Below are 25,183 nucleotides of genomic sequence, written 5' to 3'. Positions count from 1 at the left end.
ATGGAACTACAAATTCACGGTACTCAGATTTATTTCTTTACTTGTGCTATAAGACCTACTTACCTACCTAACATTATTATCATGATTCTAGGTCAACGGGAAGTACCCTATAGGCTTTTTTGACAGACGCGACGGACAGACAGACAACAAAGAGATTCCTTTTTTCCTGTTGAGATACGGAACCCTAAAAATGTAGCTGATGAATGTTTTGTAGTTGCGCAGGGTGCAAATGGCCGCTATGCAGCAGCAAGTGCTTCGGGCTGGGCCGATACACCGGCCACTCCACGTACGAGTGCGACACGTTGAAGACTGTGCCTCCCGACTACAGCAGGCTCGAAGACTTGAAGGATTCCTATCAAGCGCTTATGCCTTTACGGTAAGCTGTCTTCTTCTTCTGTCGGTGGCCATTTTTACAATGTGATGAAATTCACACCTGCTGGACTCCTTTAGCTGGTCGGACCACCTAGTTGGTGAGCGGCCTCTCGGTCTTTTGCCCTCATTGTTGCCCGTCACTATGAGCTTTTCTAAGCTGTCGTCCCCCCGCCGTATGATGTGGCCGAAATATGAGAGTAATCGTTGGTAACATATGGAGGAGAGTCGAGCAGTGATCCCGAGTTGCGAAAGGATAGACACGTTTGTGCGCTTGGCAGTCCACGGAATCCGTAGCATCCGCCTCCAGCACCACATTTCAAACGCGTCTATTCTTTGCCTTTCTCTTGCTTTGATAGTCCATGTCTCTACTCCATACATAAAAATTGGGAAGATTAAGGCACGAACGAGACGGATCAATGGCCACCGACAGAAGCCGATGGAAACAGATAAGCCATTCGAGGGCAGTTTGCCAGGACCACGATCTTCAGCAATGAAGGAACGACCGGAGAGAGAGAGAGAGTCTTCTTCTTCTTGAACTTTGGGGATATGCAGGTTCTTGAATACCCCGTTACACTTCGACCGTCTCCGGTCCATTGAAAGAAATTCTGAATTTTACATGATTTCGGAACCGGCAGGGATGAACCTGCATATCCATTATCCAATCTGCATTGATTTAATCCCTGTCGGTTCCGCAGTTTTTAGGGTTCCGTACTTCAAAAGGAAAAACGGAACCCTTATAGGATCACTTTGCTGTCTGTCTGTCTGTCTGTCGGTCTGTCAAGAAACCTACAGGGTACTTCCCGTTGACCTAGAAACGTGAAATTTGGCAGGTAGGTCTTATAGCAAACATTCGGGGAAAAATCTGAAAACCGTGAATTTGTGGTTACATCACACAAAAAAAAATTGTGGTCATGAACTAATAATTAGTATTTTCAATTTTCGAAGTAAGATACTATATCAAGTGGGGTATCCAAAAGAAATAGTTTCACTTGTGTATTTTAAAACAGATTTTTATTTTTATGTAGGTATCATAGTTTTTGAATTATCGTGGAAAATGATGAAAAAATACGACTGTGTACGGAACCCTCGTTGCGCGAGCCTGACTCGCACTTGGCCGGTTTTTAATAAGTACCAGCTTAAGACATTAAAAATTTAGTAATAGATATGCATTTTATTACGTGAGCCATTTCGAAATGGAAAAAAATGACTTATTGTTATGAAAGTCCACCTATATATTTTGGTCTTTTTTGGAATACACAGATGTCTGCTATTAAAGAAAGCGGACCCAGACAAATGGGCAGCACTCTCAGCGATGGAAGCTCACAACAGCGTCCGTCGCGCTAGAGGCGACATCTTCCCCATGAACGACAGAAACGTGGTGCAGAGGCTCAAGACCTGGGGGCTGGAGTATGACGAGGACGAGGTACACACTGTCTGCGGTATTTTGGAGGTAAGATTACTAAACGAGACAAAATTATTAGGCGCCTGATGAAATGAAATAGCAAACAAAGTCGTACGTGAATTGATAAACTTGCTATTTTCAAGCTGATGTTTGTAAAAAAAACTGTCACTTTCTGATTTTCTAGCTAAGTTTCTAGCTAAGCTAAGATAAGCTATCTATTCTGAAAAAAATATTATACTTAACAGACAGAGATTTTCACATTTAAAATGTAATTGTATTTGTAGTAGCTTATTATTATTTAAATTTATATTATCTAAAGTAAATAAATCGAGTATTATTAATCAGGTAAACGCTTTCGAAGTGGGTGGCACAGGTGCCAACGCCCGTGCGCTGTACGACGCAGCGTTCCTCCTCGCACACGACTGCACACCATCCACCACGCACACGGATGCGGAACGCGCACCCGCACGCACGCTGACCGTGCGCGCCGCAGTGCCGCACGCACCCGGAGATATCATCACACTGTGCTACGCTTACACTTTACAGGTGAAAAAAATAATTTATTCAATTGATAAGATCAAAAGGGCTCTTGCCACCATAGACATTCCTTCGCTCATTGAACCGGCAGGGATTAGTCGGGATGATGGAAAGAGACCTGCGGGGCGATTGTCTAAAACCTGCATCAATCATTATTACAATCTCAATTGTTCTGATTGGCTGAATTGTGCGATTCTTGTTGCAACAATGCATTGTGGCCAATAGTGAGCGAGCATTAACCAATCAGAGATGATTGCGATCGTGACATTGTAGCTGTCAAACAACCGCGTTAGGGCCACTGATGTATTGACGCTGGTTCCCTGGGAACGGAGACGGGCGCTAATGTGGGACGCAAATTGCGTTGACATATTGGCCCCTTGTCATATCAGGAAGATAGCATCAAGACCTGGAGCCGCAGCAGAAACAGCTGAAAACGGCAAGCGGCGCAAGTATGCCTCTCTTATCGAGAGTTACACTGTTGTTCCGTTTGCCGTGGAGACCCTGGGGCCATGGAGTCTTAGTACAAAAAAATTACGAGACATTTCACCGCATTAATAGCCTCCTCTGGTGACAGAAGGGCTGGCCCATATTTTGCGCAACGGATCAGCCTCCAGCGCGGAATGCAGCCAGTATTCTTGGCACCATTCCATGTGGGCATGATTTGTATATAAGCTTTAAGTTTAATTGTAATAATATTTTCATTAAAAAAAAATATTCACATTAAAAAGTTCTAACATATAAGTTGCGCTTACCAGTTGCTGGGTAAGCTATTTTACATAGAATGCGATGCTGGGTAGGAAACGATTCGGGATGTGAGTTTAAAAATTATTATCACAAGTAGGTACCATTTTCAGACGTAACTAAGATTTCAGTCGAAAGTCAACCCTAATTGAAATAAAATTAACTAATATGGAAACATGTGATATTGCATGGAGAGTCTTTTTTTGATGTAGACCACCTCACTTCTTCTGTCAAATCTTCTTCAAGATTTTGAGCCTAATTCCACATCAAGGAAGACGTGAAATTATGATTCTAAAATAGTCGTCTTATCTTCTTAAGAGATATTTCTATATACACACACGACTCTCGGCCCATCTGTCCACTTATGCTTAACTGAGAGCTCATAAGAGTGTTTCATTTTAAAACATGCTTCATTCGTGCAGAGTATGAATTTCACATTTTCACATCATTTATGAACAAACAAGGTCTTAAATCTCCCCTTTCTGTAACTCGAGACTAGCTTTTTTATTTAGCGTTAATCTTCTAAATATATAGAAAGAAAAGGTGACTGGCTGACTGACTGACTGATCTATCAACGCATAGCTCAAACTACTGGATGGATCTGGCTGGAAATTTCGCATACAGATAGCTATTATGACGTAGGCATCCGCTCAGTAAGGTTTGAAATTTGTGTAGTCCACGCGGAAGTCGCGAGCAATTGATAATTATTTGTAGCAATTGCTTACATTGAGAATATGAGATCAAAAACGTAATTTTTTCATTTATCAGGGTACATTAAGACGTCGTGAGCATCTAAGGCTAAGCAAATTCTTCGAGTGCGCTTGCAAGCGCTGCTCAGATCCAACTGAGCTAGATACTTACGCCAGCGCGTTTCTCTGCCCACGGTGCAGTGGAAGAGTTCTGAGCAGTGCACCGCTGACTGCCGCTGCTCCTTGGCGTTGTGAACATTGTCCTTATGAAATGCCCGCTACTGCTGTACAAATTTTGATCAAGAAGTGAGTATTGAAAGGTTTGTGTACGATATTTTTTAGGGTTCCGTACCTCAAAAGGAAAAAAGAGCCCTTATAGGATTACTTTGTCTGTGTGTCCGTCTATCCCTCTGTCAAGAAAACCTATAAGGTACTTCCCATTGACCTGGAATCATGAAATTTGGCAGGTAGATAGGTAGGTAGGATAGCACAAGTAAAAAAAATCCGATAACCGTAAATTTGTGGTTACATCAACTAAAAAAATTTAAATGTGTTCATGAACAAATTTTAATTTTCAAATTTCAAAGTAAGATTAGGTAGGTACTATACCAAGTGAGGTATCATATAAGCTTTACCTGTAGATTCTAAAACAGATTTTTATTTATTTTTATGCATCATAGTTTTTGAATTATAGTGCAAAATGTCGAAAAAATACGACAGTAGTACGGAACCCTCATTGCGCGAGCCTGACTCGCACTTGTTTATCTGTTTTTTTTTCTTCAATAAACTGGACCTTTTGACAGTGAAATAAATCTAAATTCTTTCAGATTAACCGATGAATTTGAACAAATAGACGCCAACGATGTCCAAGGCTTTGAAAACTTCCTGACCAAGTACCGCAATGTTTTACAAGATAGCCACTACCTCTGCCTGTCCGCTAAGCATTCCTTAAGCCAGCTCTATGGGAAGGTGACTGACTACATGATACATGAGATGCCGGAGGAGAAGCTTCACAGGAAAGTGGAGATCTGCAGGGATTTGATGAAGATCTTTGACGTGATTGAGCCAGGGTATTCTAGGTTACGAGGTAAAAGCACCTCCTATCTTTGTTGTATTTTTCTCCTTAAACGTCCCACTATCAAGTGCCACTGGTAGAGATCCATAATAATATTATAAATGGGAAAGTACCTAAAGTAAAGCCATGCGTGAAATTGCTATTTTAAGATGACAGAATAATCACGAGACATTTCAATCGTCAACCAAGGTCCAAGACGTTCATTATAGACATTGAAACCATCCAACCGATGTGCCTCAAATCAGTTTATTTATTTATGTATTTTTATTCTCATACAAGTTGGCCCTTGACTGCAATCTCACCTGGTGGTAAGTGACGATGCAGTCTAAGATGGAAACGCGCTAACCTGGAAGGGGATGGCAGTTTTTAATAAACCCATGCCCCTTTGGTTTCTACATAGCTAAATCGCTTGGCGGCACGGCTTTGCCAGTAGGGTGGTAACTAGCCACGGCCGAAGCCATTAGAAAGGTTGCGAATAATGTGAAGATGGTTTTAGACCAATAAAATTAGCACACGCCGGGTATCCGTTACTCTAAATATATAAAAGGAAAAGGTGGCTGACTGACTGACTGACTGATCTATCAACGCACAGCTCAAACTACTGGACGGATCGGGCTGAAATTTGGCATGCAGATAGCTATTATGAGTAGGCATCCGCTAAGAAAGGATTTTTGAAAATTCAACCCCTAAGGGAGTGAAATAGAGATTTGAAATTTGTGTAGTTCACGCGGACGAAGTCGCGAGCATAAACTAGTAATTAATATGTGAGTTTATTTGTTACAGGTATTACTTTGTACGAACTACATGCACCTCTCATGGTCCTGACAACGAGGGACTTTGAAAGAAAAGCTATTTCAAAGGAAAACTTACGGAATCGTTTAAAAGAGGTAATTGGAACGGACTTTTCTTTCATCACCACCTACCCGCATGCCTGAGAGTTCTACATAATGTTCTAAAAGGTGTGTGAAGTCTGCCAACCCGCACTTGGCCAGCTTGGTAGACTATGTCCAAACCCTTCTCATTCTGAGATGAGACGTGTGCAGGCATATAGATTTCTTCACGATGTTTTCCTTCACCAAGGGATATATATTTTTAATGTTTTTAAAAACGCACATAACTCTGAAATTTGTGTGCCAGGGATCGAATCCCCGACTAGCACTATGCTATCACCGCGAGTTGAACTCTGACCACTGTGATTACTGATCACCGCTGCGCCATAGAGGCACATAGAGGTAGCGCAATAATACAGGGTGTAACCAGAACGTTGGCAACAACGAAGACAGGTGTATTACTGATGATTACTGATATGATAGGTACCACAAAAAAAAACGCGAAAAAAATTCCTATGATTTTATAAAAGTTTACGATACATTGTAAATTAAATATTTGACTGACGCTAGAGGCCAACGAAAGTTGCGTAAGTAGGACACTCGGAGTCAATGTTGCGTCGTAGATGGGGCATTGACCCGAGGTTGAAAAATACTAAATCACTAAAACTACAAAATAAGGCAAATAGTTATTGGTATTTTTTGCTAGCGTTCTGGTTACACCCTGTATGATTTTATTGACGACCAAAAATGTTCTAATTCGCAGATCGTAAGCTACCTGACCCAGTCAGCTCTGATCCTGAGCTTCGAGCCGCGCCACACGCCCGAGGGGCTGATGGCGTCGGCGGCATCGGACGCGCTGCGCAAAATCAAGACGTGGGAGCAAATCATCGGGAAGATCTCCTGAACGATCACTATGTATATATCTAGTGTATAGGGTGTTCAAGTAACTAACACTGGAATTTATAGTCAAGATGTGGGCTTCCTTAAGGGACCATTCAGACGACATATAAGTAATTGATTTTATTTTTTATTTGTATCGGAAACATCTAAGTACATAATTATGTAAACGGAAAAGCTGACTGACTTACTGACAGATCTATCAACAGCTGTGCGTTGATAGATCTGTCAGTTAGTCAGTCAGCTTTTACTGTTACTGGACAGATCTGGCTGGCTTGGCATACAGATAGCTATTATGACGTAGACGTCCGCTAAGAAAGGATTTTAGAAATTTCTAAGGGGGTAAAATAGGGATTCGAAATTCGAATTTCCACGCGGACGAATTCGCGGGCATTAAGCTAGTTTATCATAAAATTAAAAATAACTGACATGAACTAATAAAATATTTATTTATATTATGTTGTACATTGTATACGGGCCAGTGGCGTGCAGGTCATAAAGGCATAAATGCAGTGCTTACCCCAGTTGTAATGGCTCAATGCATATTTTTCATTATGACCACCCAGTAAACAGGTTTTCACCTAACTAATGCCTACCCTGGCACCAAACCCTGTGCACGCCACTGTGTATACCTATTATGTATATTTGTATAATTCATTCCTATCAAAAAGACATTGATTTTACATCAAAAAAATTACATTAAAAATATCGAACATCTACGTTCCGTGTCTCAAAGAAATAACAAAGTAATAATAATTGTAGTACGCGGCCGAAAGTAAGACGTTTCGGCTTTGTAGAGCGTTGTCTCTGTCCCTCATACCTATATGACGTTTTGTCGCTCTCAACGACAGAGATCTCCTTCTAAAGTTCGATGTACATTACTTTCGGCTGCGTACTGTACCTAAGTATTCATTTTGCTTTTTGATGTTATTATTAAAATCGAATTGTAAAATTATTTTTGTATATCTGGTAATTACGTTCATACCTAATAACATTTACTAATTACTGACACAATGAACCTTTTTATCCAATAAATCAATATTAACGCAAAAAGTTTTATTTTATTACAAACACCCGTTATACATATTTGGCAGGTATTCTCAACTGCAAAGGAACATGGGCAAAATTGCATGGACACTGGTCCAATGACCAGTCCCTCAACAGTGTTAAAACCAGTAGGGCGATTGTCTAAAACCTGCATCAATCATTATTACAATCTCAATTGTTCTGATTGGCTGAATTTGTGCGATTCTTGTTGCAACAATGCATTGTGGCCAATAGTGAGCGAGCATTAACCAATCAGAGATGATTGCGATCGTGACATTGTAGCTGTCAAACAACCGCGGTAAGGCCACTGTAAACGAAGCAATAGCAATTGAGCCTAAAGTGATAATAAACTAGGCAGGTACCAAAAAAATTTCAAAAATTTGATTTATAAGATATAGACCTGGAGAGTGACATAGGCAACTTTTTATCCCGGAAAATCAAAGAGTTCCCACGGGATTTATAAAACAACTAATTCCACGTGGACGAAGTCACGCGACTTCGTCGTGGAATTAGGTTCTTCATCAGCTAGTCAGTACCTCAATATCCATAATATAAACTAGTAGGGTGCTTGGGTGCGCGGACCACTGAAGTGGTCCGCGAGCATGCAGCGTTAGTATTTCAAAATGGACTTTATTTGCCATACATTTTCTATGGAAAAATAAATTCCGCCATTTTGATTTTTTTTTCTAATTATCGAGTAGACCTTCTGATCCTGATCATCTTTTGCAAAGAAACTACTCTTCCATCTTTTATACTCTCCGCGATAGACGCCGACGAAGTTTGTATGGCGGCCATCTTTTTTTCGCCATTTTGAATTTTATTTCAGCTCATTGGCAATTGGATGACGTTTCGAGTGACATTTGCTCAAGCACCCCCCACCTATCTTCAATACCTTAAGCGTGCTCTTCACCCGTCTCCGAAATCCTCAATCATCAGCTCTCTCCGTATTTTTCCTCCGAATGAATTTTTGTCTTCTATACGAAACCATCAGTCAAAAATTTTTTTTTCATACAAAAATGTTCAGGAGAGGTGATCAATGAGTGAGTCAGTCAGTCAATCAGTGAATCAGCACGAACAGCTATATATATATTAATGTGAAAGTGTGTTTGTTTGTTGGTATGTCCTTCAATCACGTCGCAACGATGCAACGGGTTGACGTGATTTTTTGCATGTGTATAGCTAAAGACCTGGAGAGTCACATGGGCATTTATATCCCGGAAAATCAAAAAGTTTCCACGAGATTTTTAAAAAACCTAAGTAATTCCACGCGGAATTAGATTCTTCATTATAATAATTAGTATGGGTCATTTCTACGGAATTCGCAATCAAAGCCGCGGTAACGAACTAGCTTACAAGTAACAACTCTATAGATCTCTCTGGATGCACCTCGTGTTCCAGATGATGCCGGCAGGTTATTTTTACCGCAGTCCATGCGCCCGCGCCGCTCGACACTGGTGTATAGTCTCTGAAAATCTGAATTTCACGTGAAATATGTATTGATGATGAAATTAGGTGCTACAGTGAATTAAAAAGGCATTTAAAATTAATTACAGACGTGGATAAGTTTTATTGGTAAGTTTTGTGTTCTTAGGCACTTTGATCAAATAGATATAATTTTGTTTTGTATTCTGGTCACTCCGATATACCTATTACCTACCTATTGTGATCTACACAATAGGCTAACTAGAAACAAAGACAAGCTTGCAGCTCCTACCTTCCGCCTCAGGAAAGTCCAAAAGTCATTTGTGGGTATGGGTATTACCTTTAATAATAAAATCCCGCAAACTATTTTGGACTTACCTTTGCACAAGTTTAAAAAATCTATTAAAAATATTATGCTCCTGAAAAAAGCATATTACACAATTGAAGATTATCTAAATGATAAAAGAGCGTGGATTTGACCTGCAGCTCGTTCCAGCAACGCACAAGACTGCAAATACTATTTTATACATGGCATAATCTTGTACCTATATTAAATATTTGAAAAGAGCAACCGCCGAGTTTCTTGCTGGTTCTTCTTGGTAGGAAAGGCATTCCGAACCAGTGGTAGATGCATCCAACTATTCGTAAGTACTTGTAAAAGTTTATACGAATAAAAAAGATTTTTATTTTATTTTATTACCTAGTACCCGGTCAGATTTAACTACAAGATAAATATTTGAAAACAAATTAGTTATTAGTTTAATGATTAAAATGATCAGTTTACATCCATACTAATATTATAAATGCGAAAGCGTGTCTGTCTGTCTGAGCTTTCACGGCCCATTCAGTTTAACAGATTGATATAGAGTTAGCTTACATCCCGGGGAAGGACATAGGCTACTTTTTATCCCGGAAAATTAAAGAGTTTCCACGGAATTGAGCCTCGATAGTTTAACGTTTAAAGGAGCAGACTGAAATCCGAAAGGTCGTCGGTTCAAACCCCACCCGTTGCACTATTGCCGTACCTACTCCTAGCACAAGCTTTATGCGAATATAGTCAGCATGATAAACTTGGCTAAATATTCTTTTAAAAAACAAAAAAAATTGCTTAGATTAAAGATTTTTTAAACCGAATAAGTACCGATACAGCTGGAGGAATTGCAATTAAATTATAATCTCAATATGCTCAGGAAACCATGACAGAGCAAGAGCCGTGCGAGGTATGCTCAGCTCCCACAGAGCACAAATGCTCAAGCTGCCAGTCCGTCCACTACTGCTCCCGCGAGCACCAGAAGCAGCACTGGAAGCTGCACAAGCAGCTGTGTCTCCCGGCCAGGGTCAAGGAGGATGCCAAATACGGCCGCTACCTTGAAGCCATCAGGAGTTTGAAAGCTGGTGAAATTGTTATGAAAGAGGCACCGCTTATTTCTGGTCCATCACAGGTGACAGTTTTCTACGTAACTTTTTAAATTTTTAGGGTTCCGTACTTCAAAAGGAAAAAAGGAACCCTTATAGGATCACTTCGTTGTCTGTCTGTCTGTCTGTCGTGTCTGTCAAGAAAACTACAGGGTATTTCCTGTTGATCTAGGATCATGAAATTTGGCAGGAAGGTAGCATTATAGCAGACATGAGGAGGATATCCGTGATTTTGTAGTTACATCACAAAAATAATTAGTGTTTTCAACTTTCAAAGTAAGATAACTATACCAAGTGGGGTATCATAATTATGTACCTATTAGTTTTTGATTTATCGTGCAAAATAAAGAAAAAATGCGATTGTAGTACGGAGCCCTCAGTGCGCGACTCGCACTTGGCCGGTTTTTTAATCAGACCTAATGTCCAGCAGTGGACGTTTATCGGTTGATAATGATGATGAGGTCATTTTCTGAAAATTTACTATAAATAAACATACGCGTGAATTGTCGTGATCTTCATAAAATTTTAAGACATGAAACTTGTCGTTATAGGTAACTCCACCAGTGTGCCTTGGCTGCTATAAACTGCTGGAAGAAGGAAAGACTGTGTCCTGTGAGAAATGCGGATGGCCGTTCTGTTCAGAGGCTTGCACGAGGAATGTAGTGCATACGCCGGAATGTTACTACACACAACAGAGGGGTGAAAAGGTATAGCTGAAAAGAAAATATTGTAAAATTATACATCGACCTTTAGAAAGAGATAGCGGGAGAGCGTTTTCTCTGTCGTTGAAACCGGCGAAACGTCAAATACTCGTAGGTATGAGTGACAGTGATAATACGCTCTACAAAATTCGAAATCTCATTCTAAAGGTCAATGTACAATATTTCTTGCCGGCTACTGAAGTTATCTAAAGTTATGCGAGGCTTTTTCTGCTTGGGAAAAAGAAAACCCTAACTTTCAGGAGTTAATAGTTATATTATGTTTACGATTGAACAAAAGAAAACATCGTGAGGAAACCTGCAATACATACCCGAGATTCTCCATATAAGTAATGTTCTCAAAGGTGTGTGAAGTCTGCCAATCCACGCTTGGCCAGCATGAGCCAGCAATGAGAACAAGAATTTGCTTCCCATTTGTTTTCTGTATCAGGTATCTGTATCAACGTACGGCGTACCACATCCAAACTACCAATGCATCACAGTCCTGCGATGCTTGTACCAGCGGGACAACAACGCGAAGCTGTGGTCCAAGCTCCAAGCTCTGGAGTCACACAACGAGGATCGCAGGGGAACTGACAAGTGGGATAATGATAGGAAAATGGTTGCGGAGTTCGTTTGGAAGTTCTTCAAGCTGAAGGGGACGTTTAATGAGGACGAGATTATGAAATGCTGTGGAATTATTCAGGTATATACACTGATTAATGTTCTTGACCAAATTATTTTGCACTTGCAATCTAAATGTACAAAAGAAAATGGTGACTGGCTAGTTAGGAGGAGGATAGATCAGTCAGTCGACTGATCTATCAACGCACAGCTCAAACGAGGCTCAAACAGACGGATTAGTCTGAAATTTGACATGCGGATAGCTATTGTAACATCCGCTTAGAAATACTTTTTAAAACATTCGATTCGATTCGATCCTGGGCACGCACATTTTCAGAGTTTTATGCGGAGGAAAACAGCAGGGCGATTTCGTAAAACCTGCATCAATCATTATTACAATCTCAATTGTTGTGATTGGCGGAATTTGTGCTTTTCTTGTTGCAACAATGCATTGTAGCCAATAGTGAGTGTCAAATGATTGCTATCGTGACATTGTAGCTGTCATTCTACTGCAACCGCGCAGCTGCATGCCTGAGAGTTCTTCATAATATTCTCAAAGGTGTGTGAAGTCTGCCAATCCGCACTTGACCAGCGTCGGACTATGGCCTACACCCTTCTCATTCTGAGAAGAGACCCGTGCACAGTGGTGAGCCGGCAATGGGTTGATCATCATCATCAACCTAAGATACAACCTACATGACTTAACTATTATCGTTTCCAATTCCAGATAAACGGGCACGAGGTGCCCTTACTGGAGCCGGAGTATGTGGCGGTGTTCGACAAGATCTCCATGGTCGAACACAACTGTCGGGCCAACTGCAACAAAAGCTTAACTTCCGATGGACAAATTGTAAGCAAATTTTAAGGTTCCGTCCCTCAAAAGGAAAACGGAACCCTTATAGGGTCACTTTGCTGTCTTTCTGTCTGTCTGTCAGTCTGTCAAGAAACCTGTAGGGTACGGTTCTCCCCTGCTCATCCAACCCCCTTCCCACCACCTTTTCAGCGAGCTAAAGATCGTCATACACTGCTCTTACCCGTTAGCGGTTTTTGTCTCCACTCCGTTATATATTGTCTCATATCATTTTCCGCAGATCCTCAGTGCAGGTGTCAACATACCGGCTGGGTCCCACCTGTCAGTGTGCTACACGGACCCCCTGTGGGGCACGGAAGCTCGGCGTCACCACCTCTCCGACTCCAAGTTCTTCGAGTGCGGCTGTGAGAGATGCTCCGATGTCACCGAGCTGGGGACCATGTTTAGTGCTGTCAAGTGTAAGAAGAAGTAAGTTTAACTGGAATTGGTACATTCGACGACCTCCCTGGCGCAGCGGTAAGCGTTGTGGTCGTATTAGTGGGAAGGTCTCTGGTTCGATTCCTCGCAGGGATTTGGAATTTTATACTTAATTTCTAAATTTCTAGTCTGGTCTGGTCTGGGAGGCTTCGGCCGTAGCTAGTTACCACCCTACCGGCAAAGCCGTGTCGCCAAGCGATTTAGCGTTTCGGTACGATGCCGTGTAGAAACCGGCGCGCCGTGCCGTAGATGCCGCAGTAATAGGCTGGTAATGAGTTGATCATGTTGAATTACATTTTGCGTTTGAACCAACGTCGGTTTGTTTGTTTCCAGAGACTGCAGAGGCTACCTTCTGCCGGACACGTTCATCGTTCCAATCCTGCACAAAACTAAGTCCCCGGACCCCAGCACGCGAGGGTTGGACAAGAAGTTCTGGAAGTGCGGCATCTGCAAGGACGAGGTGACAGATGCCATCATACAGCAGCTGTTGCAGGACATTGGACGAGAGCTGAGTGTGATGCCGAAGGGGGAGCCGGATGCTTGTGAAAGGTGAGTTTACCAACTACGAGTTACCTACTTATTCAACATTAGCTTTATGACACTTTTGTGAAATGATACTTTCATCATCATCGTGATTAACCCGTCGATCGCCGGCTCACTACAGAGGACGGGTCTCCTCTCAGAGTGAGAAGGGGTTTGGCCATAGTCTACCACGCTGGCCATCTGCGAAATGGTAGACTTCACACGCCTTTGAGAACATTATGGAGAACTCTCAGGCATGCAGGTTTCCTCACGATGTTTTCCTTCACCGCAAGTGATATTTAATTAATTAAAACGCACATAACTCCAAAAAGTTAGAGGTGCGTGCCCGGGATCGAACCCCCGACCTCCGATTAAAAGGCGGACGTCCTAACCACTAGGCTATCACAGCTTTACTACTGATACTGGTACTGTATGTTTCAACAGTACAGACAGACAAGTAGATATTTGAAGCAAGTGATTGAGACACACCAAGCTTGTAAGGTTCTGATGAAGTCGCTTTCTATTTTGGTCCCTAGATCTTACAGAGAAGGATAAATAAATGGATAATGGATGCAAATATGCCATTTCTACCAATACCATTATATTCACAACTAGCTGATGCCCGCGACTTCGTACGCGTGGATTTACGTTTTTAAAAATCCTGTGGGAACTCTTAAATTTTCCGGGATAAAAAGTAGCCTGTCCTTCCCCGGGTTGCCAAATCACCTCTGTACCAAATTTCGCCAAAATCGGTTGAACGGTTGAGCCGTGAAAAGCAAGCAAGCAGACAGACAGACAGACAGACACACTTTCGCATTTATAATATTATAGTATGGATTTTAGTAGAGTGGAATAAATTTTATTATTTGTCAGCATTTCTGGAATATAAGTTATGATTCGGTTATTAAAACGGTAACCAAGTACCTACAAAATTATCAAGGCTTAAACCACTAGTCTTAAGCCTTGCGAAAATACATACTTTGAAATAATATAATCTGAAGAAAAACACAGTGGCCTTGCGCCAATATTTCGTAATGGTCCTAAGCCTAGTTACTTTTCAAATATATTTTCCAGGTTCATAGGCCACTGCAGCACCTACCTCCACCCCTCCCACTACTACATGACAGACGTGAGCCTCGCGCTAGCGCAGATGATCGGCCAGCAAGATGCGATGGGGCTCGCAGGAGTTACGGATGACCGACTGTTGCTCAAGACTCAGCTGTGCAGAAAGATCACAGACCTATTAGAAATACTGGGGCCAGGTAAAAGATTTTGAAATCGTTTTCTCATATTTTATATACTAGCATTTTCCTCCGCGTGGTATAAGGTTCTGTTAGACTTTTTCCGTTGGGGTATATACTTTTAATAAATAATAACTTACATGCCAACAAGTTTGTAAATCCATTGACTTTGCTATAATATGTTGATTTTGACAGTCGTCAGTTCCTTCATTACCGTAACTCCAGACAAGATCTGTTGCTTCCCCATTTTTAGATCACTATGTTTTGACCATTCCACCACAGCATTTTTTGATGCCTTCAAAGTAAAAAAATATGGTTAATTATTGAAACTTCTACGCAACTTTCTGTTTAGGCTGAATTAAGTATCTCTTCCCGTAGATATAATTCGTAAGTTTGAGGACAAAGTGATGGATTTAACTACTCTTTCTAGCGGAAACCCGTCTTCGTGGCTCGTTGCTATTCGAACTGCATGCCGCTGTCGCAGAGACAGGGCGGAGGAAGTCCCTCACCGAAGGACCTATGGTCATGCTCGGATATATCACGGTATTCCTCTTTTTAAATTTGCTCATATTTAAATAAATAAACCACTTTTAGATGACAATTTACAACACATTTCTATTGCCCGTGCTTCTCAGAACTATGTGCTCCAAGTCCCAGTTTTAAATATTATGCGGCCCCAATAAACACAAAGTCTAGTAAATAGACAGCGGCGTAAATAGTTACAACTCTTTTATTTGTCTAAACTATCACGCAAAATTCTGTCACCTTGGATTTGAAAATGGGACTTATTATCGTATTCAGCAGCCGAACGTCAGAAACCACATCGATTAAAAAAACAGTTGACAATCTTAGATTGTAGGATCAAATCAAATCAATTCAAATTATTTATTGCTTATTTGGGTTTACAATGGGTAGAATAGATGAATCCTATATTCCTTGTACACAATAATATGACAGTTTGTTCCGGCGCTTCTTTTGCTTGTTCTCAGGTGGAAGAAGCGCCGGAATAACCAGCTCTTAGCTTTAAGTTGTGATGTGTGGCACAATTTGTATAAATAAACGTCTTTTCTTTCTTTCTTTCTTTCTTGTCCTTACCAAGAGCTTGATGTATATGGTAATGCTTTTTCCAGGAGTCCCGTAAGATCCTGCTACAGTCAGCGGTGCTGCTTGCCCACGAGCCGCCAGAGTTACCGGAAGGTCGGTTGGGGCGGCAGGCGCGTGCGAACCTGGTGCACATGGACGAGCTCATACTGAACCTGTCTTCTGCCCTACCATCGCCCCTATAGTGAACCCGTAAGATCCCGCAGAAATCAGCATCACCAACCCGCTATAAACCCAATAAATGAGTGACAAAGAATTGAATTTGTTTTATTAAACCGTTAAAAAGTTGTCGTGTATACTGTAGGTAGGTAGGTACACGGTAAAGAAGGGAAATCTCAGATTTTAAAATGTAATTCCACTATCTTGTATGAAACTTTATCTTAAACTAGCTGATGCCCGCGACTTTGTCCGCATGGAATTAGGTTTTTAAAAATCCCGTGGGAACTCTTTGATTTTCTGGCATAAAAAGTAGCCTATGTCACTTCTCCGGGTCTTTATCTATACCCATGCAAAAAATCACGTCAATCCGTTGCCCCGTTGCGACGTAATTGAAGAACAAACCAACAAACCAACAAACCAAAAAACCAACAAACAAACAAACACACTTTCGCATTTATAATAAGGGTACTGATAGATAATCTTGTTTATTTACGTTTCCCACATCCACCATGGCACAGTGCAACTAACTGTCCGCGGAACTGGAACGGGTTCGATTCCGCGAATCCGCAGCTGGCCCAATTACTCGCCTCGCCAGTTGTCACTTGAAAGGCAAGTAGCTATCGGACTGGTTCCGTACGGGGATACCGGGCCGCATATCCGCGCTATGTTAACCTTTTATTAATTAACTAGCTTATCCCCGCGACTTCGTCCGCATGAACTATACAAATTTCAAACCCCTATTTCAACCCCTTAGGGGCTGAATTGTCAAAAATCCTTTCTTAGCGGATGCTTACGTCATAATAGCTATCTGCATGCCAAGTTTCAGCACGATCCGTCCAGTAGTTTGAGCTGTGCGTTGATAGATCAGTCAGTCAGTCGCCTTTTCCTTTTATATATTTAGATTATTATAATGTTGAATTACTTTAATTACCTCTATACTTCTGTATGAACTAATGTTCTGTTATCACATTGTAAATCACACCACGCCTCTACAAAATTTTCCACATCGCAGCAGTACGAGATAAAAGACCGGAATCTGCCAAAATAGAAGGAAAACGTCTTAAAATAAATAGAAATAGCGCTTATTTCGAGTCGGTACAGTTAGCGTCAATAAAATTGCGCAGTGGTTGATTTATCGATCAATTTTGATAATGTCGCGGTATTGGTTCCTCAGCTCACTTTTTGTCTTCAACACACCCATATATAAATGATAAGATATGGTCAAGCGAACAAAACTTTTCACGGTTTAGGAACCAAATAAATTAGCGCCACCTCTTAGATACTAGTCTAATGAACGACCCGTTTGAAATCCAGACGTTACTGAGGTTGCATTGGTGCTAAAGCACCACTGAGTCGGTGCCATTTTGTTTGTTCAATAACCCTATCCATACGAAGTAATATATATGTCAATGCTCCACACAACTTAGGTAGGTACATAGTTACAGAATCAACCCTACTCGTATCCTCAATGTAAAAAAACTTTTTTAAAAACAAACTTTAATTTCAGCCAGGCACTAAAGTTATGATTAGAGCTTGACTACCTCCTATGGTTCCATAATTACAACCTGAGCATCATATAGCTCTATACTATTTGCAAGACAAATCCAACGAGCCCAAACACTAGAGGAGATTCCGCTCCCAGCTCCATCATTTAAGACCGCCTACAGAATGTTATGGTACATTACCGCATTGTCATTGGGGTTGCATAAATAAATAAGTAAATAAATAATTTAAAATTCCTGTTCCAAATGCCTGCTCAATCGGTTGGTCTAAAATTCAGTCGCAAGATTGGACCACATGCCAACTCGGCAAGCTTGTGAAATGAAATAAAAGTAGTTATCAACACCAAACAAGACATTCCAAGGTGTCAAATAATTCAGACAACACAATGCAAACCAAGCAGCGCATGAAAAAGATTTCTGCCAAATCACAACACATTGCGTGTGCTAACGCACTGAAATTATCACATGCAAATACAAACATGACAAAGCCTGTAAGAAAATCTGAATCTAGCGATTGAGTAGCGGACGAGTAGCGAAACACGACGATCTTGCGTAATATTGTGCGCGCGCGCAAGTTTTGAAGTCACAAACAAAATAAGATGTGTTACGAAAGTTGCAGAGTGTTGTGATGAAAATGGGTTAAAACAATAAGTTTTGGTGTTTAAAATAATTGATGAATTGTATAAAGAAAATAATACAAATAAATGGCATGCTCTGTGTGAAGTATTCGAAAAATTGCAACAGATCGCATAGATTGGTGTAAGTTTTTTTTTGTACATTTTTCGGTTTATTTCGTTTGTTTAAAAAAAAGAAATTATTTTATTCGAATAAACTTATACAAAGTGCTTCCAATTTCAAGTGACTCACCACTTGGTCCAAAATAATTAATTAACTGCATGCCAAATTTCAACCCGATCCGTCCAGTAGTTTGAGCTGTGCGTTGATAGATCAGTCAGTCACCTTTTCCTTATATATATTTAATATGAATTTAGTATAAGCAATGGCCGCTAAACAAGTTCAGTTCATTTGAATCGTGAAATAGCTTAGCTTATAATCCTATAAGCTTATCTAATCTTTTCTGTTATAATAATATCATAGTAAAATTCGCAATAATACTCGCAAAAAACTCAAGCATCCTATAAAAATCTCGATCATTTACTTAGTAACATCGAGATTTTTAAATATGCATAAAATTTTAAACGAGCCTTTCAATGAAATAAAAAATTCTATAAAATATTTTTGGACACAGGCAATGCTATTATTTCCAGTACTGGGCAAGTTTCCTCCAAATTTTCCCACAGTCGTGAAGCATTGAACCATCTTGAATGTCTTTGAAGGGAAACTGAAAAATATAAAATATATTCTTTTCATTAGATAATATAGTATGGCAGACGAATAAGAACAATATTAGCTTTTTAGTTTCAAAGAAACCAGCTTAGCACTCGGTGTGTCGATATTACCAATTAGCACCCTTGTTCACATTAGGTACCTACCCACATGTCAGTCGATGAAGTAACAGCTGCGCGATTGCTGTAGGGCGATTGTCTAAAACCTGCATCAATCATTATTACAATCTCAATTGTTCTGATTGGCTGAATTTACAATGCATTTTTGCAACAAGAATTGCACAAATTCAGCCAATCAGAACAATTGAGATTATAATAATGTTTGATGCAGGTTTTATATAATCGCCCTACAGTTTACGCATTGTGATGTCATTATCCGCTTTCCGTACAGCGGAGAACTAGAGTAATCGACAAAGCTCAACGGGTTGCGAAGCTGAAGTGGCAATGGGCAGGGCACATATAGTTCGTACAACCGATAGAAGTTGGGGTCCCAAGGTGCTGGAATGGCGACTAGGTGGACGGACGACATCAGACGAGTTGCAGGGAGCCGCTGGATTCAGGCGGCCCGCGTAAGGCCGTGGAGTGTGGAAGTACCCACAAAAGACTTATGTCCAGGAGTAGACTTCTATCGATTGATGATGATGAATGGAGTAAAAAAATAGATATTTATTATTTTCAGATATCCGTGGTCCAATGAAGGAGACATGTGGCTAGCCCATACCCTCAGCCTTCTAATTTGTATCGCCCAATACGCTAAGTGCAACCTTCTAGAAGAATACGAAGAGTTATCCCGTAACATTCTCTACCCGCCAGAAGATCACACGGTTGCTGCACTGCCCGTAGAAGTAGGGAAGGACGAAACTTCTGGATGCATTTGTAGAAGCACCAAGAATCGTAAGGTGCTGGTATGCTTTGGGAACTACGAGTGCAAAAGGTTTCCTAAGGTAACTAACTGACTTTTAGTAAAACAACGTTCACTTCCCATGAGCACATAGTTCGATAAACCGATAGTCCCAAGGTATGGCGACCTCGCACCGAAAAGCTCAGCCTTGGAAGACCCGCCACTACAGACACTAAAATGTTGATTTCTGAAATTGATGGAGTTTGTGCAGTAATTTATTTATATCCTCAGATCCAAATAACCTACTTGGTAAAATAAAATAAATTTCTAAGTTTGCTTTTGACTGCGATCTCACCTGGTGGTAAATAAAGGTAAATATAAATTAATGTCGGTGTCTAAGATGGTTATATCATACCTTTAATCTAATTGCTACATAACTTATTATAAATTATCAGCATCGATATAATATCTGTCTTCATTTGATGAGTTGTAATATTTCTAATCTTGGATGTTTAATCGAAATAAGATTATGCTGAGCGCCCTTCCACATGTTTATATGAACCGTATCAAATGGAAATTTCTTATATATCTTAATCCCTATTATGAACAGAAGGTTTATAATGTTATTGTAATATCGTAAGTATTAGCCAACATTCTTGTTGATATTAACTTAACTGTTCTACAATACGAGATGTAACATTACCAAATTTGTCTCTGGGTACACTCTACAATCTCAGAATAAATAGATAGATAATACAGTGATAGCACTCGAAAAATTTGAATAAGTAAGTAGGTATGTTTGATAAATATTTTCCTGGATTTTAAGATAGGGAGAAACGTCTATTAAGATGTCAGATTTAGAAAAAATGGTTGTAATAGCGAATGTTTTTTATAAGTTTAACAGAATTAATAATGTAGAATTATATATAGATGAAGCTAATATAGATATACTGGAACCGAAACCCAAATATATTAGAAAATATACATATTATTTCATATAAAAATTTAATGAGGAAAGCAATAAACGAATGCCTATAGTTTAAAGACGACATATTAAGTAGTTTAGGTATTACAAACTGAGAAGTGGCATAGCCCTAATTAATTTATTAGCATCTACTGAAACGCTAATATTATCTAACGAAAACAAAGGCTTACAGTTATCATACAGCAAATATATTGCGTCACATGTATTATTATAAATCTTAGGGACTGCGCATGTTTTCAAGTTCTAAGAAGATCAACGTATGGTAAGGTACGTACGTAAGGTATGAAATATTTCTAAATATAAACTAACAGCTGAAATTAACCAACGATTTTTTTAATCATACAATAAAACTTAAAGCTAGCCTTATCTAATTACTGTACAAATCACGCCCGCGTGCAATAGTGCCCAGAATACTAGCTACATTTCCGCCCTGGACAACCAGGCTAATCCTTTGCGCAAAAAATGAGACAGCCCTTTTGTCACCAGATGAGACTAACCGCGATGATATGACTCTTAAAAATTGCTTAGCACTAAAACTCCGTGGCCTCAGGGTCTCCACGGCCCCACTCACCGGTTTCAGCAATTTCTGCTACGGCTTCCAGTCTTGATGTTGTTTTCCTGACATGACACGGGTCAATGTGTCAACGCACGTTGCGTCCCACATATTCTCGTCCCCAGGGAACCAGCGTCAAACCATGATCTCTTGCCATCATCCCAATTCCCGAATGAGCCCTGCCAGCTCAATGTGCACGGGAATATTTATGGTGGCAAGACCTCTTACGGTCGTATCGTTAAGAGAGCCATGCTGAATTAATAGCCTACTGGCACTCCTTTTCCACACGGACCGGACATCTGTGCTGATGACACAGTGGTGCACCCAATCTGAGATGTATTATTATAGGTATAAGTATAACAAACACATGAGTTGCCATTATTTTCTATAATATAATTATTACGAATCAACTGTCACAACTATAAGGCTCTGTGATAAGATTCTACGCATGTTATATTCAGATTCACAACAAATTCATTTATTCATTTTATTTTATTTGCAGGTAAAAGTGAGAAGCGAACTACTCGTAGTCAGAACGACAGTTTTGCCAGAAATTCGAGTTGGTGAACTAGATGCCTTACACTATTTGAACGCTTTGAAAATAGAGGCTAATCATCAGCTGAAATACATTCAGCCAGGACTGTTCCGCAACCTGACGAGATTGCAGCGATTATCGATATCTTACAACACTCAATTACACGTCATCCTCGACGGGACGTTTGCAGGATTGAAAAGTCTGAAGGAATTGAGTCTAGTCAATAATGGATTTGTAAACATTTTACTGCTGACTCCAGCATTAAAACCCTCGTTACTGCCATCCCTAAAAGTTCTCGACATATCAGAAAACTCCTTTGACACGATTTCAGAGAACGCTTTCGACCCGATGAAAGGAACGACACTACAAAAGCTAAACATAAATTTATGTCAACTTGATTTTATTCATCCTAACAGTTTTTTACGTTTGCAAATGCTGCAAGAGTTAGGTATTGGCGCAAATGACTTTAATTCATCAATTATAAGTGATATTCTTATCAGTCTGGAAAAACATAATATGAGCCTAACAACTCTCGACATATCCGACATGGGGTTCCGGAAACATCCTCCGAGAACACTCATGGAGATTATTGCAAATACAACAGTGGAGAAATTAACGTTATCAGACAATCAATTTGAGATAATTTCTGATGATACTTTCCCTAAAATGCCCAACATAAAAGTGTTAAACCTGCGAAGAATCAGTGCGATACTTATCAGATCTAGAGCTTTCGATCCGTTTAAGTTTCCGAATCTCCGCATCCTGTTGTTGAGTGGCAATAATTTGCCCGGAATTCACTTCAAGCACATATCTAACCAACAACTTATACTTTTAGATTTATCATCTAACAAAGGCACTAACTCTAACCCCATGTACTTCGAAATTGACAGAGGGGCATTCCTCGACTGCAATGCACTAAAGGTTCTCAATTTAGCTTTTAATAGAATGAAGTCCATCTTTGACTACACATTTATAGGGTTAAAAAATCTTAGAATATTAAATTTAGAAAACGGTACTATATTTTACATAGGCGATGGAACTTTTAAACCGTTAAAACATTTAGAAGTGTTAAATTTAGCTAATAATCCTCTAACTGCTAACCAAAATTTAACAAGTGGAATTTTCGATGGACTGAATGAGCTAAAAATGTTAACTCTTAAGAATTGTGGTATCAAGCATCTTTACGACGACGATAACATGTTTGAGATGCTGCCCAATTTAACTCATCTGATACTGGCTAACAATGAATTGTATTTTATTACTCCAGAGTTATTGAAACCGTTGAAATTGTTGCAAGTTTTAGACCTTAGTAACAATCTTATAATGTCGTGGTGGAGACCTTTATTTTTATCATCAGGAGTCAAACCTTGCAATTTATATTTAGAGGACAACAAAATTACACATTTTACATTAAGTATGATGCAGGACATCAATTTTTTGCTAGAAAATAAAGAAAATTGTTCTATTGAAATTGATCTTGAGAATAATTTGTTTGTTTGTGATTGTTCGTCTATGTACAAGCCCTCCATGTGGCTGGGAATTAATGGTTCTCAATCATTGATTGATTATTTTGCGCATTCAAATTTTTTGTGCAGTAGTCCGGATGTTTGGGAGGATCGACCAGTGGCAGATTACCTCTCATCGATTAAGAATATGCGCTGTCTGATGTATGATAAGATCTCAAACATAATGCTTTTAGTGTGGACAGCACCGTCAATAGTCACTTTAATATTAGTAGTCATGATAATAGTATGTGTGTATAAATATAGAATTTATATTAGGTATTGGTTATTTTTAGCTAAATTAGCTTTAGGGAGAAGATTTATTAAGAAATCCTTGAAAGCACCTCCTGACCCTGAGATCGGGCATAAGTACGATGCATTTGTGTCGTACTGTACTGAAGATAGAGAATTTGTCGCTGAACTGATTAGTCAATTAGAATGTTCGCCGCCTTATTTGAAACTGTGTATATACGAGAGGGATTTTGAAATAGGTTCCTTTATATCAGAATCGATATTAGCTAGCATAAACGAAAGTAGGTATATTATTTTAGTTATAAGCAACAATTTTGCAAAATCTCAGTGGTGCAGATGGGAGACTCAGTTGGCGGAATACCACAGGTTGTTTTTTGAGGACGGCACGTCTTACGATCCATTAGTGTTAATAAGAATGGGTGACGTGGAGAGCAAATATTTAACTACGACTTTAAAGTTTCTATTGAAGACTAAGATATATCTGTCGTGGGACGAACAGAAGTCTGTAGAGTTTTGGAAGAAATTACGAAATGTTCTCGATAAAAATAGATATAGCCAATCTACTTGTTAAGAAAAAAAAATTGTTAAGTATTTTTTTATTAAAAGATTTTTGCACATTTTTTGTTTTCTTCGTAGGTTGACTTTATTCAATATTCGACTTTGTAGGTTTTATCTCTCTTCTCGTTTTCTACTAGCTTTTTCCTGCGACTTTGTCTGCATGAATTTAGAGATAATAATCTTAATAAATTCTCTCATTAGAATAGAATAAATAGAATTGTTGATTCTGGGTGAAGGTCCAAAGGATTTGATCTTGATAGATATAGGTACTAGATAGAATACACAGTAGGTACCTACTACCTACATCAGGTATAAAGTATGATAATCTGTTTATCATTTCATGCACAGTGTCGATACGAGAATGATAAAAGTAAACAAAGCCGGGTATATAACGAGTATTAAATGCAATACAAACACTCGCTGGGGATTTCCTTGTACAGAACTATTAATATTGTGCCAGCTGCTCGATAGGTAGGTACCTATACATGTACGCGATAGAAATATCATTCTATTAATGCTTACTATGCCAATTATTCAAATGCAACTGGCAAGTTTTATATAATTAAGAGATAATTACTTGAAGATGGAAACAAATAAACTATTAATAAACTTAAATCTAAAAAAAAAGAAAACATTAAATTAAAACTAAAATAAATTAAATTAAATCTAAAACCTCATCGAGACCACCGCAGCGAGGCATTGTACCCAAGATGCTGGCAGCATTACCCCTTTGGATGGCCAAACTAATTCTTTGGCCAAGGTAGCTGCCAGCTCTCGGGTCCCCGGTTGACTCGATAACTCTTTTCGCAATTTCTTCAAAAAGAGCTCGAGCCCCCGGGCCCCACGGCCCCAAGGTCTCCACACCAAAAGGCACGAATACGAAGCTCCCATCGAGGTTTTCATATTTGCGCCTTTTGGCCTGTTCGGCGCTGATGGCCGCTGCACCCGCCATAGAGGAGGTCGCCTGAATGTGGGATGCAGCTAAAGTGTCTACACAAGTTGCATCCCAAACAAGCGACCTGCCCATCTTCCACGGTACGAGCGTCAT

At 39.8% G+C, this 25,183-nt stretch overlaps 4 protein-coding genes and 1 long non-coding RNA gene across 11 annotated transcripts in view; 4 read left to right on the top strand and 1 right to left on the bottom strand.

The window, feature by feature from the left end:
• The window catches only part of LOC138403671 (uncharacterized), a 331,305-nt gene extending 323,709 nt beyond the window's left edge, over nucleotides 1–7,596 (top strand). The window contains exon 2 of the long non-coding RNA XR_011237887.1: nucleotides 6,780–7,596. This is a non-coding gene — a long non-coding RNA (uncharacterized lncRNA). The remainder of the gene's footprint in view (nucleotides 1–6,779) is intronic.
• Nucleotides 1–7,596, top strand: part of LOC117990994 (SET domain-containing protein SmydA-8-like) — a 40,925-nt gene extending 33,329 nt beyond the window's left edge. For all 6 annotated transcript variants that reach the window (XM_034978509.2, XM_034978507.2, XM_034978511.2 and 3 more), the window contains 7 exons: nucleotides 215–376; nucleotides 1,633–1,822; nucleotides 2,120–2,320; nucleotides 3,821–4,047; nucleotides 4,569–4,828; nucleotides 5,600–5,703; nucleotides 6,410–7,596. In XM_034978509.2, the coding sequence (XP_034834400.1) occupies nucleotides 215–376; nucleotides 1,633–1,822; nucleotides 2,120–2,320; nucleotides 3,821–4,047; nucleotides 4,569–4,828; nucleotides 5,600–5,703; nucleotides 6,410–6,550 (1,285 nt within the window). In that variant the 3' untranslated portion in view covers nucleotides 6,551–7,596. The remainder of the gene's footprint in view (nucleotides 1–214; nucleotides 377–1,632; nucleotides 1,823–2,119; nucleotides 2,321–3,820; nucleotides 4,048–4,568; nucleotides 4,829–5,599; nucleotides 5,704–6,409) is intronic.
• Nucleotides 1–25,183, bottom strand: part of LOC117991065 (potassium voltage-gated channel protein Shaw-like) — a 408,219-nt gene that overhangs the window by 17,686 nt on the left and 365,350 nt on the right. The window lies entirely within an intron of this gene.
• On the top strand, nucleotides 9,004–16,087 carry SmydA-1 (SET and MYND domain containing, arthropod-specific, member 1). The gene is made up of 10 exons (XM_034978516.2): nucleotides 9,004–9,162; nucleotides 10,203–10,454; nucleotides 10,980–11,135; nucleotides 11,578–11,832; nucleotides 12,478–12,600; nucleotides 12,842–13,029; nucleotides 13,372–13,587; nucleotides 14,635–14,822; nucleotides 15,232–15,344; nucleotides 15,932–16,087. The coding sequence occupies exons 2-10, from the start codon at nucleotides 10,209–10,211 to the stop codon at nucleotides 16,085–16,087; spliced, it is 1,641 nt and encodes a 546-aa protein (XP_034834407.1). The 5' UTR covers nucleotides 9,004–9,162; nucleotides 10,203–10,208.
• Nucleotides 15,973–24,194, top strand: LOC117990990 (toll-like receptor 4). Of its 2 annotated transcripts, none has more exons than XM_069505055.1 (3): nucleotides 15,973–16,094; nucleotides 19,589–19,853; nucleotides 21,791–24,194. In XM_069505055.1, the coding sequence occupies exons 2-3, from the start codon at nucleotides 19,614–19,616 to the stop codon at nucleotides 24,146–24,148; spliced, it is 2,598 nt and encodes an 865-aa protein (XP_069361156.1). In that variant the 5' UTR covers nucleotides 15,973–16,094; nucleotides 19,589–19,613; the 3' UTR covers nucleotides 24,149–24,194. The 2 variants fall into 2 exon arrangements, with proteins under 2 accessions (XP_069361156.1, XP_034834390.2); XM_034978499.2 differs by lacking the exon at nucleotides 15,973–16,094 and adding an exon at nucleotides 17,590–18,322.

The sequence above is a fragment of the Maniola hyperantus genome, chromosome 19 (assembly GCF_902806685.2).
Source record: "Maniola hyperantus chromosome 19, iAphHyp1.2, whole genome shotgun sequence".
Taxonomy (NCBI): Eukaryota; Metazoa; Arthropoda; class Insecta; order Lepidoptera; family Nymphalidae; genus Maniola; species Maniola hyperantus.
The sequence above is the reverse complement of the archived record's forward strand: the minus strand, read 5'-3'. Positions and strand labels throughout refer to the sequence as shown.

Coding starts and splice junctions, on each gene's coding strand:
- SmydA-1 (XM_034978516.2), top strand. CDS start 10,209: ATGACAGAGCAAGAGCCGTGCGAGGTATGCTCAGCTCCCACAGAGCAC. Junction 12,601..12,841: donor TAACTTCCGATGGACAAATT/GTAAGCAAATTT, acceptor CATTTTCCGCAG/ATCCTCAGTGCAGGTGTCAA. Junction 15,345..15,931: donor TCATGCTCGGATATATCACG/GTATTCCTCTTT, acceptor TGCTTTTTCCAG/GAGTCCCGTAAGATCCTGCT.
- LOC117990990 (XM_034978499.2), top strand. CDS start 18,237: ATGAATTGTATAAAGAAAATAATACAAATAAATGGCATGCTCTGTGTG. Junction 18,323..19,588: donor AACAGATCGCATAGATTGGT/GTAAGTTTTTTT, acceptor TATTATTTTCAG/ATATCCGTGGTCCAATGAAG. Junction 19,854..21,790: donor AGTGCAAAAGGTTTCCTAAG/GTAACTAACTGA, acceptor TTTTATTTGCAG/GTAAAAGTGAGAAGCGAACT.